Below are 19,420 nucleotides of genomic sequence, written 5' to 3' on the forward strand. Positions count from 1 at the left end.
ATTGAGTAATGGTAGTGGAGTAGTCCCAAAAATCGTCTAACCTTATAAATTCTTTGTTATTAGTATATCAAATTAAAGTAGTGGCAAGTCAAAATTTCCTAAGTCAAGGGTAACGTTTTCATGAAATTGAAGTTTGTGAACTTTTTAGTATTAAAAGAAAATTCGTTGCATGCTTGTTGATAAGCATTCAAATGCAGTTAGGTTATTTCTTCACACTAGGATAGAACCAGGGGTAGAGCTAGTAGGAGGAAGGGGTTCACGATTTGAACATTAGATACAGATTCATTTGAATATTATGAGTTCTAGATTGGAATTCTACTACTATTCATTTAATTCACTAGATTCGAAATCTATTGTTTTGTATTGTTTAGTAATTTTCGAGTCAAAGTTATTGAGTTCGAATAAACACCATATGTACATACTATATCCGCCCCTAGTATAAGTAGAGTAAAAATATATTTTTTGGTTAATGTAGTAAGCATATAAACTACTCCCTCTGTTTCAATTTATGTGAACTCATTTGACTGGGCACGGAGTTTAAGAAAAGAGAGAAGATTTTTGAATTTGTGATGTAAAATGAGACACATATATTTTGCGTGGCTATAAATCATTGCATAAAGGTAAATTGTTTCCAAATAAGAAAAAATGTCATTATTTTTGGCACGGACTAAAAAAAAAATAGGTTAACGTAAATTGGTTTTTTTTTTCCTTTTAGACGCCTATGAACAAGAAATTGTGTCGGTACTTTGTACAGTATAATAACATGTCATGATACTAATGTTCATTTACACGCACGAGAACACTGTATTTGTTGTATTCAAATGTTTGTCTATTTTGCTGTATTTTCTTCGACCTAAGCCTAAGACAAGACAAAGTATAATCGTTTCTTTATTTTTCTCAGCATATTTTAGTAATTTTCTGTTCAAATTTTTGCCACTGGTGGTTGAAGATTTTTTCACAAGTCACAGACAATGTATTTAGACAAAAGTGGACAAGTGTATAGTAAGTAATAGACAAAAGAGGGGACAAAGATTGGCAGCTAATTAAAATTTAGTTAAATTAATTGAAGGACGTCCTAACCAACCAATCTAGAGTTATCTTTGTATCATCCCTGTACATTTTCTTATATATATTTGGAATAAAGTCGTGTAGTTTCTTTTAGCACAACTGTTTTTATTGATTTCTTATTTATTTTGTTAAGGATTCTTCTGGTTAGCTTGTGCACAATGACAATTTTACCGGACAACTATTACCTTTTACTAGCACAAATATTAAATAATTCTACCGATAAATATTTTCTTAATTGGTTTTAACTTCTTCCTTTCATATTTACTTTACAAGTTTCACTAATTTAGGTAGTGCAAGAAAATCTTGCACTATCATGTCAATTGCGAAAGTTAATTACATGTACTTTTTCCAAAAATCATGAGTTGATGACCTACAAAAAAAATATAAACCTGTTTCAGAAAATAAAAATCACTTAATAATATAATTTGTTTACCATGTATGTATATATAAACGAATTAACTCCTTTACGCTGTCCGCATTAGCAATTGTTTTTCTTTCGAGTCGTGAAAACAGTCACTAATGTGTCATCCCTTGAGATACGGTCCTTTCTTAAATCTTACGTGAACGCGGAATACCTTGTACACCGAGTTGCACTTTTTTCCGTGATATGCCTAGCTGACTTGTTTTCCCTATAGTTCTCCATAAGCTTGATAGCATATAAATTCCTTCTTCCATCTCTCTCGGCAGTTTTTAGAATCCATTACGCTGAAACAAATTGGTTGTATTTTTCACAAACATAAATCTTACTCCTATTAATTAGCTGGAGAGTGGAGCTGTTTTGGCAATATTCATGCGTTGTATTAATTCACAAACTGAAACGGCAGGCTTTGAATTGCCTCTGCCTCTCAATTCACAGTCAAATCCATTTTTAATAGTGGCTGTAAATGACCGTCCAACAGTTTCTCTATTTGTCTCTTTCCACACATACCCTAAACAATGTTATCCAAGGTAAGTGCCCACAAAACAGAAATAAAAGGGGGGGTTTATTTTAGCCCTTACCAAAAACTAGTTATATTTGATAGCTTAAAAAGTATATAATTTTTATATATAACATACAAATTATATATGTATACAAAAAATATTTTTTTTTTATTATTATTTTGAGAGCGACTATACTGTGTCATTTCATCGAAATAGTAGTATTCCCTACACACAGACAAAAACTTTCTACCAAAAACAATACACAAAAATAACCCATTTAACGTTAAAAGACCAACTATGTTGTCAACATTCACTGTCTTTTTTTGTTCAAGGCTCAAAGACATGGATTTAGTGTAAATTTTTCTCATCTTTCTATGTATTTGATTTGAGCAGGCCAAATAGTGACATATATATAGTCAATAGATAGTCGGTTCTATAAAAGACACTTTCCAAAAGAATCATTCAAAATCGTTGAGTTGGAAAATTTTGGAGGCTCTATTTGCAAACAACTAGTCAACCAAAATATTTTTTCCTCAAAAGAAACAAAGAAAATTTCCAAATTCGCGCCCTTATAAAAAGCCAACACAAACTCATATAAACTCCTTAAAACCCTTTCTCCCCCCCTCAAAAACCCTTAAACTTTTTTTTTACCTCCTTTTTGAAAATTCATATACACAATTTCTTTTGTTAAATATGTTGAGTCCATTGATTTCTGAAAATACAACAATAGAAGACCAAAAGGAACAGATCAATAATATTCCTAGCCAAAAAAATAATCTAACTCTTGCAATTTTAGAAGTCAAATGCATAGCCAATATTGCATTTCCAATGATATTCACAGGTTTACTTCTCTACTCTCGTTCAATGATTTCCATGATCTTCCTTGGCCGCCTCGGCGAGCTTTCTTTAGCCGGCGGTTCGCTCGCTATCGGATTTGCAAATATAACCGGTTATTCCATTCTTTCTGGTCTAGCCATGGGAATGGAACCAATTTGTGGACAAGCTTTTGGTGCAAAAAGATTCAAGCTTTTAGGCCTAACGTTGCAAAGGACAATTATTTTGCTACTTTTAACCTCAATTCCAATTTCATTCTTGTGGTTATACATGAAAAGACTCTTGATATTATGTGGCCAAAATCATAATATTGCCTCAGAGGCTCAAAATTACATTCTTTATTCACTTCCTGATCTTTTAACTCAGTCATTTTTACATCCCCTTAGGATTTATCTACGTTCACAATCAATAACATTGCCTCTAACTTATTGTGCTGCTTTTGCTATTCTTATTCATATCCCAATCAATTATTTTCTTGTTATAGTTCTTAATCTTGGAATTAAAGGGGTAGCTTTAAGTGGGGTTTGGACAAATTTCAATCTTGTTGGCTCATTAATTCTTTATATTTTAGTTTCGGAGGTGCACAAAAAAACTTGGAATGGAATTACCTCAGAGTGTTTAAAGGGATGGAAATCACTTCTCAATTTAGCAATTCCAAGTTGTATTAGTGTTTGCTTAGAGTGGTGGTGGTACGAAATCATGATTTTATTATGTGGGCTTTTAATTAATCCTCAATCTACAGTTGCTTCAATGGGAATCTTGATTCAAACAACAGCTTTGATATATATTTTCCCATCTTCTTTGAGTTTTGGTGTATCAACAAGAGTTGGAAATGAATTAGGAGCTAATCGTCCGAATCGCGCTAAATTAGCAGCCATAATTGGACTATGTTCAAGCTTTATTTTAGGAGTTTCAGCATTATTTTTTGCTACTATGGTAAGAAAAATTTGGGCAAGAATATTTACTCTAGACCAAGAAATTTTGGCATTAACAGCTATGGTTTTGCCAATTATAGGACTCTGTGAACTTGGGAACTGTCCGCAGACAACAGGTTGTGGTGTATTAAGAGGAACAGCACGTCCTAAATTAGGTGCTAATATTAATTTAGGATGTTTTTATCTTGTTGGAATGCCAGTTGCTATTTGGTTAGGATTTTTTATGGGGTATGATTTTAGAGGATTATGGCTGGGATTATTAGCTGCTCAAGCTTCATGTGCAGTGACTATGATGTTAATAATATTGGCAAAAACTAATTGGGAAGAGCAAGCAAGAAGAGCAAAAGAACTTACTGCAATTATTAATGGTGATTATGAAAATGAAGATGAAAAATTCATTGATGAAAAGGCAGAGGATTATTTGGATTTATCAGATTATCAGAAGCTAGAGAATTCAGCTGTTTGAATTTTTTTTTAAAATTTTGGATTATTAATTCTTTTCTTTTTGAAGGAGAGTCTTGGAGCAACGATTAAGTTGTCTCCGTTTAAGCTATATGTCAGTGTTCGAGCCGTGGACTTATTGATGTTTGTATCAGGGTAGGCTGCCTAAATCACATTCCTTGGGATGCTGCCCTTTTTCGAACCTCATATAAATGCGAGATGCTTTGAGCACCGGACAACCCTAATTCTTTTCTTTTTCATTTTCTTTTTACATTCCATTTCTTATTTTTGTACACTAGTAGAGAGCTTAGTTTCGGTGTTTGCTATTCATCAAATTAAATTACTTCTTTTTCTTTCTTTGGATAATGTAATTATGCACGTAGATAGTCCTTTTTCTTTTTCTTTATTTTCTTCCTTAAGATGAAGATTTTGTAACTTTCTGATATTAATAATTAAGGGAAGCCGGCATTTTTTTATGTCATTGTAGCTGTCTATAGATTGTGCAAAGTTGATGAGCATGCTTTATGAGTTTATGTTCTCCACATTTTGAACACGAATGTTTGAAAAGTCAACTTTTTTTTCTTTTTCTTTTTAAATTAATTCAATTTAGGTCAGGTGAGTTGTACTTATATCTATCCATTTGAGCTATTTTCGTAACGCTTGAATAAGTCTGACTCTCATCCATTGCCACCGATTAAGATTTCTTTGTGCTAGTATTGAAATTTGTTTGGTGTAGAACCTCTTCGTTCTTTTAATTTGATAAAAAAAAAAAAAAAAAAACCATAGAGTTTGACTTTTAAAAGTCAAAGCGTCATGTTTACGTCCGGACAAAGTAGCAACATTGGCAAAGCTAGGCTTTCCACGTTATGGGTTCTGAATTTTAGAATGACGATTTTATGGGCTAATATACTGAATTTTAAATCTAATAGTTATACATATTTAATAAATTCTCTAACATAAATATATTGTTTTAGCCGAACCCGTACTCTGGCTTCTAGCCCTGCCCATGAGTATTAAAATCAATTTAATTGCATAAGCGGATGATATCTGTCGCGATCCAAAATCTAACCATGGTCATGATGGCGCCTATCGTATTACAAGACAAGCCTATTTTCCAAAATATTACTACTAAATCGATTATAAGAATTTAATAAAATATTTTCAACATTTAAATCTTTCATAAACTAAATCAACTCTAAATATAATTATAGAAAATATGGAAACGAGCCCCAAACATCGGGGTGTCAATAAGTCATGAGCATCTAGATAACCAAACTAATACAACCAGTATCTAAGTATCAATACAAGACAGAAAGAAATATATAGAAGGAGAGACAAGGCCCTGCGGACGCTGGCAGCTACCTCGTAGTCTCCGGTACTCGATTCTCCCGGACTCAACGACCTCCGTAATCAAACACACCTAGATCTGCATATGAAGTGCAGGGTATAGTATGAGTATAACTGACTCAGTAGTAACAGAAATAACTAAGGAACTGAGTAGTAGTGACGAGCTAAGCAAAACAGTCCAATTATTAATTTTCACAATTTACAATAAACATTAATAAACAGGTAAATTCCATAAAAACCAACAAATGCCACAAAGAAATTAACAGGTAAATGCAGCAACAGCAAAAGTAAATGCAACCTCACAGCAACGTCACTCCATCACTCCATCACTCACCACTCGGCACTCAGCACTCAATACACTCAACACTCAATAGGTATCTGCGCTCACTAGGGGTGTGTACAGACTCTGGAGGGGCTCCCAAAGCCCAAGCGATAACCACGGATAACTCACGTGCTGCACGGACAACTCATGTGCCATAATATCACTCCCTGGATCCGCACGGACAACTCACGCACTATGGTATCAATACTTGGATCCGCACAGACAACTCACGTGCTGCACGGACAACTCACGTACCTCAATCAAATACCTCATATTAGGCCATCGGCGTCACTCAGTCATGTACCTCTCTAGCCTCACCATCATCAACAAATAATGGAAACACAGCCCGCGACAAGTGTCACAGCATATGAGCAAAATAATAGGGACTGAGGTAAACATTTACAATAATATCTATGACTGAGTGTAAATAATGTGAGTATGAATAAATCCTAAGCATGATCTCTAACATCAAGGCAAACAAGTTCAACAACAAATAAACACATAACCACAGATAATAGCCATTAGGCCTCACGGGACGGACCAAATCTCAATCCCTCGCGGTGCACACCCACACGCCCGTCACCTAACGTGGGTATCACTTCCAAACAATCACGTGATTTCAAATCTCCGCGTTTATACCCTCAAAGCCAGAGTTAAAACTGTTACTTACCTTAACAACGTAAAATCCTACTCCGGGATTCCCTCATCTCTGGACTCTGTTTCCAAAAGCTCTGAATCTAACCAAAATCAGAATACTACTATCAACATAGTCTAAAGAATCGAATTCCACAATAAAAACTACATAAATATGTCAAAAATCCGAAATCGGCCAAAACCCGGCCCCCAGGCCCACGTCTCGAAACCAGTCAAAAAGGGAAGAATAACAAACCCCGTCCTCACCCGAGTCTAACCATATAAAATTCATCAAAATCGGACTCCGTTTGGTCCCTCAAATCCTCACTTAAACTCTCCAAAACTCAAACCCTAACTCCCTCAATTTCACCCTAAACCCCTACTAATTTCATGGCTAATCAGTGGTAAAACATCATAAGCACGTATAAATAAATCCAAGCGACTTACCTCACTGATGTCTCGTGATTCTCCCTTGAAAAGCACTGCCCCAAAGCTCAAAACCGTTCAACAATGGTGGAAAAAGGGCAAAAATTCGCGAAGGATTACTTTTATAGGTTCTCCCCCATGGGTTCCGCACCTACGGACCCTTTCTCGCTTCTGCGCAACCGCACCTGCGGAAAAATCTATCGTAGGTGCGGAACTCACTTATGAGCCCAGGTTCCACATCTGCGGCCAACCTGTCGCACCTGCGCGTGCCACGTCGCATATGCGAAGCCAGCCTTCTTCCTTCCTTCCGCATCTGCGCCCCAGGTCTCGCACCTGCGGGCTCGCAGATGCCATAGCCTTCTCGCACCTGCGCATCCCGCCTAGCCCAGTACTGCCCACACCTACGAACCCCCATGCGCACCAGCGGCCCCGTACCTGCGACTCCCTTTCCGCAGGTGCGGAAATATCAGTAGCAGCACCTTCAACTACATTTTCCAACTTCGACAAATCCGTTAACCACTCGGAATCACCCTGCTGCCCTTGGGACCTCAACCAAAAATACCAATAAGTCATATATCAATATACAAACTTAGTCGAACCTTCGAATCACTCAAAACAACATCAAAACACCAAATTATCCTCGGATTCAAGTCTAATAATTTCTATATTTCTAAATTCGGCAACCGATGCCGAAACCAACCAAACCACACCCGAATGACCTTAAATTTTGCACACACATCACAAATGATAGTACAAACCTACTCCAACTTCCGAAATTCCATTCCGACCCCGATATCAAATTTTTCACTAACGACCGAAATCGCCAAATTTTTAACTTGCGCCAATTCAAGCCTAATTCTACCACGGACCTCTAAATTATATTTCGGACACACTCCTAAGTCTAAAATCACCCAACGAAGCTAACCGAATCATAAAAATCCAAATCCGAATTCGTTTACTCATAAGTCAACTTCCGATTGACTTTTCTATCTTAGCTTTCTAACTAAGAGACTAAGTGTTCATTTCATTCCAAAACTATTCCGAACCCAAACCTACCAACACGATACAACTCAACACAGCTGAACAGCAAATAAATAAGCAGAAATAGAAAAAATGGGGCTACAACTCTCGAAGCGACCGACCGGATCGTTACAATATCTTAAGCTTACAAATTTTGCAAGTACATACATGCACTTGGTATTCACAATAAGCTAATGAATACGGGAATTGTGTTTTTACATAAACTTTAATTGGTTAGTATTATAAGAAAATTAAATTGTGGTGGATGTTTACTCTTCCTCCATTATCTTTCTCCATAATTTTCATCTCAAATGCTTAATGACATATTCAATGATATATTTTTCTTCACTTTTCATGCCTATATAAAGGTCTTATATATAGATAGGAAAATACACACAATTGAAAAAGAAAATCTCTTCCTTCTCTCTATCTCTATTTCTTGTCTAAATTGTTTTTATTTCATAACACGTTTCTTCTTCCGCACATGTTCTGATTAATCTTATTACGAGAATCAGAAAAGAATAACTACTATAACTAGTAAGTACAAAAGCAGGTAAGTGTGAAATTGGACTTGAAAGATAGTTTGTTATGCTCCAGGTTTACTCCTCCATTACTTATATATATTTTTTTAAAGTCTTTTGAGTTGACAATTTAATTTCCTAATAACTTTCATTCTTGACCTTGTATAAATTATTAAAGTTTAGAAAAACGAATAGGTAATTCAATCTTTCTAAGTATGATCTTGTGTCAGTTACATGTATTCTTGGGGTTATGGCTTATGTTATGCTAGTAAAAGTTCCTCCATTGCATCCAATATTTTGATTAAAAAGCAAAGGAAATTGGTAATTATAATTTTAATAAATATTTGGCCCACCACTCAATGGCCCCAATAATTGTGCGCACTTTTACTAGTGAGTGGCCTGGCCTGATAACTTTGAGCTTACTGGATAATATAAAAAGTGACTATTATGAGGATATTGTTATAAGAAAAATTAAATTATGGTGGATGTTTACTCTTCCTCCATGATCTTCTCAAATGATTAATGACATATTCAATGATATATTTCTATGCTTAATGACATATTCAATGACATATTTTTCTTCACTTTTCATGCCTATATAAAGGTCTTGTAATAGATAGAAAAATACACACAATTGAAAAAGAAAATTTCTTTCTTCTCTCTATCTCAATTTCTTGTTCATGTTTTACTAAATTGCTTTTATTTCATAACAACATGTCTTGTTTATATTTTACTAAGTTGCTTTTATTTTATAATACGTTATCAGCACGATTTGCTATTTTATCTACACTTCCTACAAGAGATAACAGAATTGTAAACTTAGCTTCGTTGAGGTCTTGACTTTTGTTAGTGTGTTATATAGAGTTCATCCTTCAATAGTTTCCATGTTTTAGGACTTTTCTTACACCACACTTATATGGCCATCAAACAGTAAGAATTGCCCTCAACTGATCATTCTAAGCGTACAAACAAGGTATGCACATTTCTAATAAATAAGTCAGATGAGGTATGTACACCTAGTATAAATTATAATTATGGTTTATAATTAGTATGCTCCTTCTGTCATGTTCTCACCTTTAACTCTCGTTTTAGTTACTTGGTGATACATGATGGTGGAAAGATCAACATACCAAGTAATTTTTCTAGAATTAATACTTTCCAATTGGACAATATCAGTTTATTGACTAGCTATATTTACTACAAAAGTATGCTTGTGTTTTAAAACTAATTCATGAAAGTGTGTTAGGTGTTCGCTTACATGATGATATCCTCGTAATAATTTAAATGTATTTTCTATAATTTTATATATTTTAGATAAATTGATCCTGTCTAAAATGTTTTGTTAAGTTAGGCACCTATTTAACATAATAACTATAGGTTTCATTATTTGGGTGGTTTCTCTGCAGAAAGTATTGGATTACTTTATTTCACCAAACTTATTAAACACAACGCTCAAAATACAACACATGTAATTTGGTTTCTATTTGAGCTAATTTCATCTCGCGGAATTGTTCATATGGTAATTAAATACATGTGCTTCACACTTATAATATGAGATTTTATTTATTCTTTCACCAATTAATTTTATAGGTTTCTTTTAGTATGCAAAATATTTAAGCATATCACATGAACGCAACACATTCATACTTTCATATCTTTGCATTAACTTTATGTGCAGTGTTTAGTAAAAATATCTTTTTTAATTGTATCTAGTGAAATAAAGAACTGGAAAGGCATATTTTTATTTGCTACATCTCTTATATGACAAAGATAATATTCCAACGTATCCAACGTATATATATGTTCTGACCTTTTACATACTATGATAGATAATTATTAAGGTAATTTAGTAATAATATTTTTACCATAACATGATGTATTTCATTAAAAGCAAAATTGGTATATATCCTAACTAGTATTTTTGTTGTAGAGGAACTGTTTCAAGGTTGAAATAGTTATATATGTCTTCTTGAAAGTTAATTTACTTATGCCTATAATTATGAAGTAATAATATTTTAAAGGCTCGAGTGCGAGTCCTAGTGAATTTGGCCTATTATGACAAAGATTGAGGGTAAGACAATGGGTTCAAGTCCCAACGCACTATGTTAATGAAAAGACGTTGGATTCAAATTCCAACGCATTATAGCCTAGAATGCCTTTATATGGGTAAGACATTGGGTTTGAGTCCTAATGCACCATATTGATAATAATAATAATAATAATAACTAAAGAAAAAATAATATAATTTTCATGAAAAAGCATGAAGCATGTCCCACTTGATTTACTCCATTTTTGAAGTGATATGATAGCAGTGCATGATAAGTATAAACAAAGACAAGTGGTTGACCAATGAATGTGGGCGTGCGAAAGGCCAAAATAATAATAATTATCACTATGGTAATTATAAAAAGGGAGAAATTCTTTGAAGAGAATATGACTTGTGATAAACATTGAGATTGCATACTCATTCCTGAAAGTGAATGTGAAAAAATATATATATGATAAAGATTATGCATAATAATGTATTTGTGCATAGTTGGATAAATACTACAACTCACCTCTAAGGGAGGTTTGAGACAAAGAAAAATAATGAATATTATTGTGTAGTTACATGAATATATCATTGGTCGCATGTGTCACACCCCTTTTCTACCCCCCTCCCCCCCCCCCCCAAAAAAAAGATAAATAATGTGTGTTGGATTGTGGGTTAAAGAGTTTTTTCAATTAAATTGACAATTTGAAATAGGGATTATTTTATTGTTCAGAGTCGCCCCTTGGAATTAATTTTTGGGTGTTCTAAGTCACCTTTTATTTGAATCTCTAATCAAAGGAAGATTTAACTCTTTTATTATTGGTCTGCGAAAACAAAGTCCGGATAAGGAATTCTGTTGACCGAGGAGAAGGTGTAAGGCATTCCCCGAGTCCCGTGGTTCTAGCACGGTCGCTTTATTGACTACCACTTGGCTTAAGTTAATTTTGGATAAACTGTGATTTATTTATTTTCACGTTTTATCTATCCGCTTTTAATTATTAAAATATAAAATTATCTTTGAAATAATCACGTGTGTGAATCCATTTTGTTTATTGTGCCGAAATCATGTTACGCGTACGTGTGCACAATTAATAACATTTTATTATATAAGATTATTTTTGCCCAAAGTTGTGCCAACGCATACTTCTATTTTAATTTTGAAAATCTCAATTATGTCATACGAACGTGTGCATAATCACGATAATAGATTTATTAATACTAGCAATTATTATGAATTATTTTTCCTAAACTAATTTTGAGATTATTGTGAGGCATGAAAATTATGGAGCAATGACTGTGGATAAGACGCGTATGATCAGCTCTTGATACATTAACAAGTTCAATTATCTTACTAAAGTTAGAAAGATTCGGACGATTTATTAATTTATAAGGAATGGGCTAACTAATATGATTTGTTATTACTCTATGCCATAATAATAATCCCTTTAACCCAAATGCTTTCATGACCAAACAATATTATCTTTATTCCCAGTTTTAACTCCAACGGAAAGAAATCAACCAAACCGATTTATAACATCTGTTAATTCAACTTAACCAAACGGACAATTTACATCAATAATGAATCCGCATAAACCATATTTAACATGACACAAGATACTATGACAATTAATAAGAGCAAACAAACACTTAAAATTTCATATTGATTCTACAGTTAAACAAGAAAATATCACAAATGGAAGGCTCAAAATATTAGTATCACGTAAGCAACAAAACAGAAACAAGCAAAATCAAACAAAATAATTCAAACACCCACGACACAAGATCTGAAAATTAGAAGATAAGTAAAGTTATAGTATGACCTTTTAGTAGCAACTTTCTTTATTTTAAACATGAAGAAATTTCATTGAAGGTCAGATTTTTGAATCAACGATCAAAACAACTGGCCAGAAAACTTGAGCTAAATATACGGGGATCTCAAACCAAGATCGTAGCTCGAACGACGGCGACGAACTCTACTCGATTGGAACGGAATACCACCACTCCCGACCTGGACGATGACTATTTTCGTGACTAGTTTTAATGACTGTTTAGGGATTATCGGCAGATGTGTATTACCGCTTTTGATGGTTGTTTGGAGGAAGAAAAAAAAAGTATTTTTGGGGCTGATTTTCAGCAGTAACACAACTGAGTTTTGGGGTATTTTTTGGATGATTTGAGGCTGGTTTCAAGGGCTGTTTTGTTGCCTTTGGGGGGCTGGAATTTCTAGCTGCGATTCGTCACTTTTTTGGCTATTTTTGCAGCGAATTTTTACTGGAAAAGGGCTATTTTTTCAGGTACTTTTGGAGCCATTTTTGGAGTGATTTTCGGCTGTTTTTGAGCTGGGTTTTTGGAGGTCTCTTTTTTGGTTTTCCTTGCTGGAATTTTTATGCTTTTTCTTATAGGAAGTAAAGGATTCAGCTCTCCTCTTTTTGGGGCTGCTTTTGTCCGTTTTTCATGAGGAAGAAAAGAGTTAGGGGTTGTGAGTGGGGGACAAACATGGTGGGCAAGCGTGGGGGACAAGGAAAAGTGGATTGGGAAAACGCGTGGGGGACAAAGAGTGGGGACACGCGTGGGAAGATGGGAGCGGAAAATATTCAAGCACGGTAAAAAATTAGGTGCTCACAGCATGCCCCTCTTTGCTTGAAAACATTAAAAATTTTCAGGCAAAGATAAAGTGAGCCGTGTGACTAAGTTTTGACCATATCGTTATTCATAAGAGGAAGAAAATAAAAGAAAAAGGTGTAACCGAGTCCTGATTTTGGACAGTCTACATATCCCGGGTTATAAGGGAATCAGGTCGCGTGTAGTTCAAGAAAAATGATGGAGTGATGAGTTGGAGAGTCGAGTGAGGTTCCGTTGAGGCTCCTGTCCGTGGTCTTGCTATTACATCAAAATTGAAAGAAACTAAACAAGCCTATCAACTATGAGTTACAAGATTCCTATCTATAAGTCTTTTGAAGCTTGATCTTGAATCTTGACTGGTTGTTCATGCAAGCTCTGATCTGAACCTTGATGCTTGCTAGTTGTAAGTGCTAGTTCATTCTTCTACGACTTCTTTTGAGTAAAACGGGAAATGTGAAGCTCGTAATTTCAGTCATGTCTTGAGTAGTCCATATCCTTTCCATCTGCTTCTGCATTTGGATTCACTTCTTTTCCTTTTCTTTTCTTTATTCTGGATTGAGACTTTTTCTTTTGTTCATCTCGAACACTGTGCCTCATGGTAAAACCTACTCAAACATCACAACAAACAAACAAACGAAATTTTTCTGCCCCAGTTTTCACTAGGAAAATTTCGTGAGTTATTATAACAAAAATTCTAAACTACTTCTTTATTGAAAGAAATAAAAGAACAGGAATGGTGTACCCTGCATTTAAGCTCACATCAACTAGGGAATGAAGTATCCTATATTGGAGAACACAGCTAGGGATTGGTGTAACCTATACTGGTAAGGAGATCGGGGATTGGTGTATCCTATACTGAAAAGGAAATATAACCAGGGGTTGGTGCCATGTATTACTGAAAATAAAATGTAACCAGGGGTTGGTGCCCTGTATTACTTGGGAAAAATAATGTTGAATCCCCTTGGTGAAAAAGTTCTGCCTAGTTAAACTATGAAAAACAAAACTGGACAAGGAGTACTTCCACCCGGAACTATGAGCTGGATCCCCCTAGGCGAAAAGGTTCTACCTGGGTTAAGCTATGAAAAGCAAGTTTAGGCGAAAAGTACTTCTACCGGAAAATATAAGTTGGATCCCCCTAGGCGAAAAGGCTCTACCTGGGTTAAGCTACGAAAAATAACTTGGCGAAGAGTACTTCTACCCGGAACTGTGAGCTGGATCCCCCTAGGCAAAAAGGTTCTACCTGGGTTAAACTACGAAAAACAACGTAGGCGAAGAGTACTTATACCCGAAACTATGAGCTGGATCCCCCTAGGTGAAAAGGTTCTATCTGGGTTAAGCTACAAAAAAAACTTGAGCGAAGAGTACTTCTACCCAGAACTATGTGCTGGATCCCCCTAGGCGAAAACGTTCTACCTGGGTTAAGCAATGAAAAACAACCTGGGCGAAAAGTACTTCTACTCGGAACTGTGAGCTGGATCTCCCTAGGCAAAAAGGTTCTACCTAGGTTAAGCTATGTAAAACAACCTGAGCGAAAAGTACTTTTACCCGGAACTATGAGTTGGATCGCCCTAGGCAAATGGTTCTACCTCGGTTAAGCTACGTAAAACAACCTGAGTGAAAAGTACTTCTACCCGGAACTACGAGTTGTATCCCCCTAGGTGACAAGTTTCTACCCGAGTTAAACTACGAAAAGCAAACTTGGGCGAAGAGTACTTCTACTCGGAACTATGAGCTAGATCCCCCTAGGCGAAAAAGGTTCTACCTGGGTTAAGCTACATAAAACAGCCTGGGCGAAAAGTACTTCTACCCGGAACTATGAGCTGGATCCCCCTAGGCGAAAAGGTTCTACCTGGGTTAAGCTACAAAAGCCAATCCTGGGCGAATAGTATTTCTACCCGGAAACTATGAGTTGGATCCCCCTAAGAGAAAAGGCTCTACCTGGGTTAAGCTACAAAAACCAATCATGGGCGAATAGTACTTCTACCCGGAAATATGAGCCGGATCCCCCTAGGCGAAAATGTTCTACCTGGGTTAAGCTACCTAAAACAGCCTGGGCAAAAAGTACTTCTACCCGGAACTGTGAGCTGGACCGCCCTAGGCAAATGGTTCTACCTCGGTTAAGCTACGTAAAACAACCTGAGTGAAAAGTACTTCTACCCGGAACTATGAGTTGTATCCCCCTAGGTGACAAGTTTCCACCCGAGTTAAACTACGAAAAGCAAACCTGGGCGAAGAGTACTTCTACTCGGAACTATGAGCTAGATCACCCTAGGCGAAAAAAGTTCTACCTGGGTTAAGCTACGTAAAACAGCCTGGGCGAAAAGTACTTCTACACGGAACTATGAGCTGGATCCCCCTAGGCGAAAAGGTTCTACCTAGGTTAAGCTACAAAAACCAATCCTGGGCGAATAGTATTTCTACCCGGAAACTATGAGTTGGATCCCCCTAAGAGAAAAGGCTCTACCTGGGTTAAGCTACAAAAACAAATCCTGGGCGAATAGTACTTCTACCCGGAAATCTGAGCTGGATCCCCCTAGGCGAAAATGTTCTACCTGGGTTAAGCTACCTAAAACAGCCTGGGCTAAAAGTACTTCTACCCGGAACTGTGAGCTGGATCCCCCTAGGTAAAAAGGTTCTACCTGGGTTAAACTACGAAAAATAATGTGGGCGAAGAGTACTTCTACCCGAAACTATGAGCTGGATCCCCCTAGGTGAAAAGGTTCTACCTGGGTTAAGCTACAAAAAACAACCTGAGCGAAGAGTACTTCTACCCGGAACTATGAGCTGGATCCCCCTAGGCGAAAAATTTCTACCTGGGTTAAGCAATGACAAACAACCTGGGCGAAAAGTACTTCTACCCGGAACTGTGAGTTGGATCCCCCTAGGAAAAAAGGTTCTACCTGGGTTAAGCTATGTAAAACAACATCTATCCGAGAAGATGATGCTCCTCTCCCCTAGTCCCCAGTTCATGGGAACTTGAGGCAAAGTTATGCCGCCCCATCAGAAGATCCACAAAGGAGGAGGAGCGTTAATCTCTCGGTCTATACCAGATGCAATTTGCTATCCTAGCTGGTGGAACTTGCTAACTATCTGAAGCCTTTGGCTTCAAAAAATGATGGGGAAAAGATACAAGATCTCTTAAGAGAGTGTTTGTTGAACAATGCTATGCACACGCCCCGGTGGTATATTCTTCGTTTTCTTCGTTATCTCTTCCATCTTTGATATAGTAGTATTTTGAGTTTGTCTTTTTTGTTTCGTAGGACATTTCTCTTCCATCTTCCGAGGGCCTCCAAAGGTTGATTCGAGATAAGGAGGAACTTACCTACGAGCGGGACCAACTTTTGGCCGAGCGGGACCAAATTGCTGCTCGTCTCTAAGAACTGGAAGCTAAAGCCGCTGAGGGTGTTGTATTGGAGGCTCAGTTGCAGCAAAGCGATCAAGAAGTGGAGACCCTTAGCCAAGAGATTGCCCCGTTGATGGTTCAATTTGAAGAGGCTAGGTCCAAATGGACTGAAGTCCATAGTGTCGCTCTTCCTGCATCCGATCACGAGGTAGCCTCCGCTGAAAGATTGAAGAATTTGGAGGTGGCCATGAACTCCAAAACTGAAGAGCTTGTTACTACCGGGATGAAGTATGCCCAATTAGAGGAGAAGTATAAGAATACCATTGAGCATAATAGACTTTTCAGCTCTACTGTTCGTGAGCTCGATGTCTGCCTCCGGTCCATTAGATCCGTGTGGGAAAATATTTTTGCCGAGGTTGACCAACTTAAAGAAGAACTCAAGTGCCGAGCGGCTTCCCTCGTTGTTGAAAAAATATATCTTATGTACAACATGAGAAGAAAAACCTTGGAAGAGGTTAAAGCGGGTGTCATTGACTTTGATGTCGAAATCGCTAAAGCCCGTGAGCTGGAGTCAACTGCTAAAAGGGGTCTTCCGACCAGGCCTGATGCTACCGATTTTTCTGGTTTTGGTTCTGAATTCTTGGGAACTGAGGAGGAGCCGGAAGGCGATGATGCTGAAGGTCAAAATGATGAAGGCCAAGATACCGAGCCGACGACGGGTCAAAATGATGATAAAGGCGTGGATGCTTCTCTTCCTCCGGGTTCCGGATATGCGGTAGCTTAGCTTTTGATTTCTTTTTTCATCTTTTGTACTTGTGCCGTTTGGCACATTCGTAGTAAATAAATACAACTTTTTGCTCAAGTATTGCATGAGTTTTCCTTTTTGCGTACTTTCGTTTAAACATTTTGCGCAAGTTTTACTGTTTGCGTCTGATCATGCAATGCTTTGGGTGTATTTCTCCCGAAAGCGTTTGGATTTCGGGCACAAGTTCTTCCAAAATCAACCCTTTATCGTGAGGGTTTTCATAAGAGAGGGCCCTCTTATGTTTACTGTGCTCTTGAAGAGGACGTCTCTTATTTATTACGGTACTAGCATTTGAAGTACTTGTTTAACTTTCAAATGACAAAATCAATTCATCGTTCAGACAAGAAACAAGATAGAAATAAAAGGACTTTACTTTATTCCTTCCATTTTCAAAAGTACATAAGCATTCGTTGTGCTAAAAAGAAATTGTCATTTCTTGTAGCTAACTTGTACAACTTGTTTCTAGGGGGCTGGCCGCACAGTCCCCAGTCCTGATGATATAACTATTCTTCCGAGTTTCGTATTCCGGTCGAAGCGGCAGTCGATGTTGTCGTATCCTCATATCGTTCCCCCTAGTGTTCGAATGCGAAGAATGTGTGTTTGAACACTGGATGTTTTACACCTTCGAGGATTCCACAAATGAATTGTTAGATAATCTTCAGTTCGGTAACAAACTTCACTTCCCCTTAGGAATTTATGCTATCGAGCCAAAGACAATCTAACAATCCCCTAGTGGCTTGCACTTGTGAACGGTCGGATAATCTTTGTTCGATAGCAAACTTAAATTCTCGATGCGAACTTTGCTATTGAGCAAACGATTATCTAATCGCGAGTGGTTCGTCTCTTATGTGCCTTATTATTAAAAGGTCTTATTGCTGCTGTTGAAACTTCCTTTATAGTATGCTTTCCATTGTTGCCTCATTAAAAACCTTGCCAGAAAAATCCAATCGGGACAAAAACTGGTTGAAGGGAAAAATAGTGCAGCACATACTTTCAGTATAGGTGATGTTCATCAGCAATAGTATCTCTTGAGATGTGCCATATTCCAGTTGCTTGGCAACTTTTCTCCATCTTGATTCTCCAACTTATATGATCTTTTCCCAGTGATAGATGAAACCCGGTAGGGGGCTTCCCATGTTGGACGTAGCTTCCCTACATTGAGTTCCCTGGTGTTTTGGGTTACTTTCCTTAAAACCAAGTCTCCCACTTTGAAATAACGGAGGTTGGCTCTTCGATTGTAATATCTTTCTATTATCTGCTTTTGAGCTTCCGTACTTATATGTGCCAAGTCTCCGCGTTCATCAAGCAGCTCCAATTTGACTGATATTGCTTCATTGTTTACCTCTTCATTTGCCTGGAAGTATCTCAAGGTCGCCTCCCCTACTTCCACCGGGATTAGGGCTTCTGCTCCGTACACAAGGGAGAAATGAGTCTCTCCCGTGCTCGATTTGGCTGTTGTTCGGTATGCCCATAATACACTGGGCAACTCGTCGAGCTATTTGCCTTTAGATGCTTCAAATCTCTTTTTGATATTTTGTATAATCACTTTGTTCGTTGATTCCCCTTGTGATCCTTTTGGTTTTCAAGTCTTCAAGGAACTTCATGACCTTTGCGCCTGTAAATTGTGGCCCGTTGTTGCAGGCTATTTCTTTTGGTATCCTAAAATCTGCAAATTATATTCTCCCATAAGAAATCCACCACTTCACGTTCACCAATCTTTTGATAAAGGGATCTGCTTCAATCCACTTAGAAAAATAGTCTGTAAATCAAAAGAAACCTTACCTTACCAGGGGACGAAGACAGTGGTCCGGCGATATCCATTCCCACTTCATGAACAACCATGGAGACAAAATGGAATGCAATGCTTCTGCTGGTTGATGTACCAATGGTGCGTAGCGTTGACACATATCACATTTTTGAACAAAAGCTTTGGCTTCTTGTTCCATTCGGGACCAATAGTATCTCGCCCTTACCAATTTTAGTATTAAGGAATCTGTGCCCGAATGATTTCCACAGACCCCTCCATGGACTTCTCGCATAACATAATTAGCTTCATAGGCTCCCTAACATCTGGCCAGCGGGCCTTGGAAAGATTTCCTGTACAATTGGTCTCCTTTGAAACTATACCAAGCTTCTTTAACGCGCAGTGC

General features: G+C 37.2%; 1 protein-coding gene across 1 annotated transcript; it reads left to right on the top strand.

Moving 5' to 3' along the window:
- Positions 1 to 2,545: 2,545 nt before the first annotated feature.
- LOC104114690 (protein DETOXIFICATION 49-like) lies at positions 2,546 to 4,675 on the top strand. The gene has a single exon (XM_009625195.4). It carries the CDS (start codon positions 2,683 to 2,685, stop codon positions 4,222 to 4,224), a length of 1,542 nt encoding a protein of 513 aa, XP_009623490.1. The 5' UTR covers positions 2,546 to 2,682; the 3' UTR covers positions 4,225 to 4,675.
- The last annotated feature ends 14,745 nt before the right edge of the window (positions 4,676 to 19,420 follow it).

Source organism: Nicotiana tomentosiformis, chromosome 8, assembly GCF_000390325.3.
Source record: "Nicotiana tomentosiformis chromosome 8, ASM39032v3, whole genome shotgun sequence".
Classification (NCBI taxonomy): Eukaryota; Viridiplantae; Streptophyta; class Magnoliopsida; order Solanales; family Solanaceae; genus Nicotiana; species Nicotiana tomentosiformis.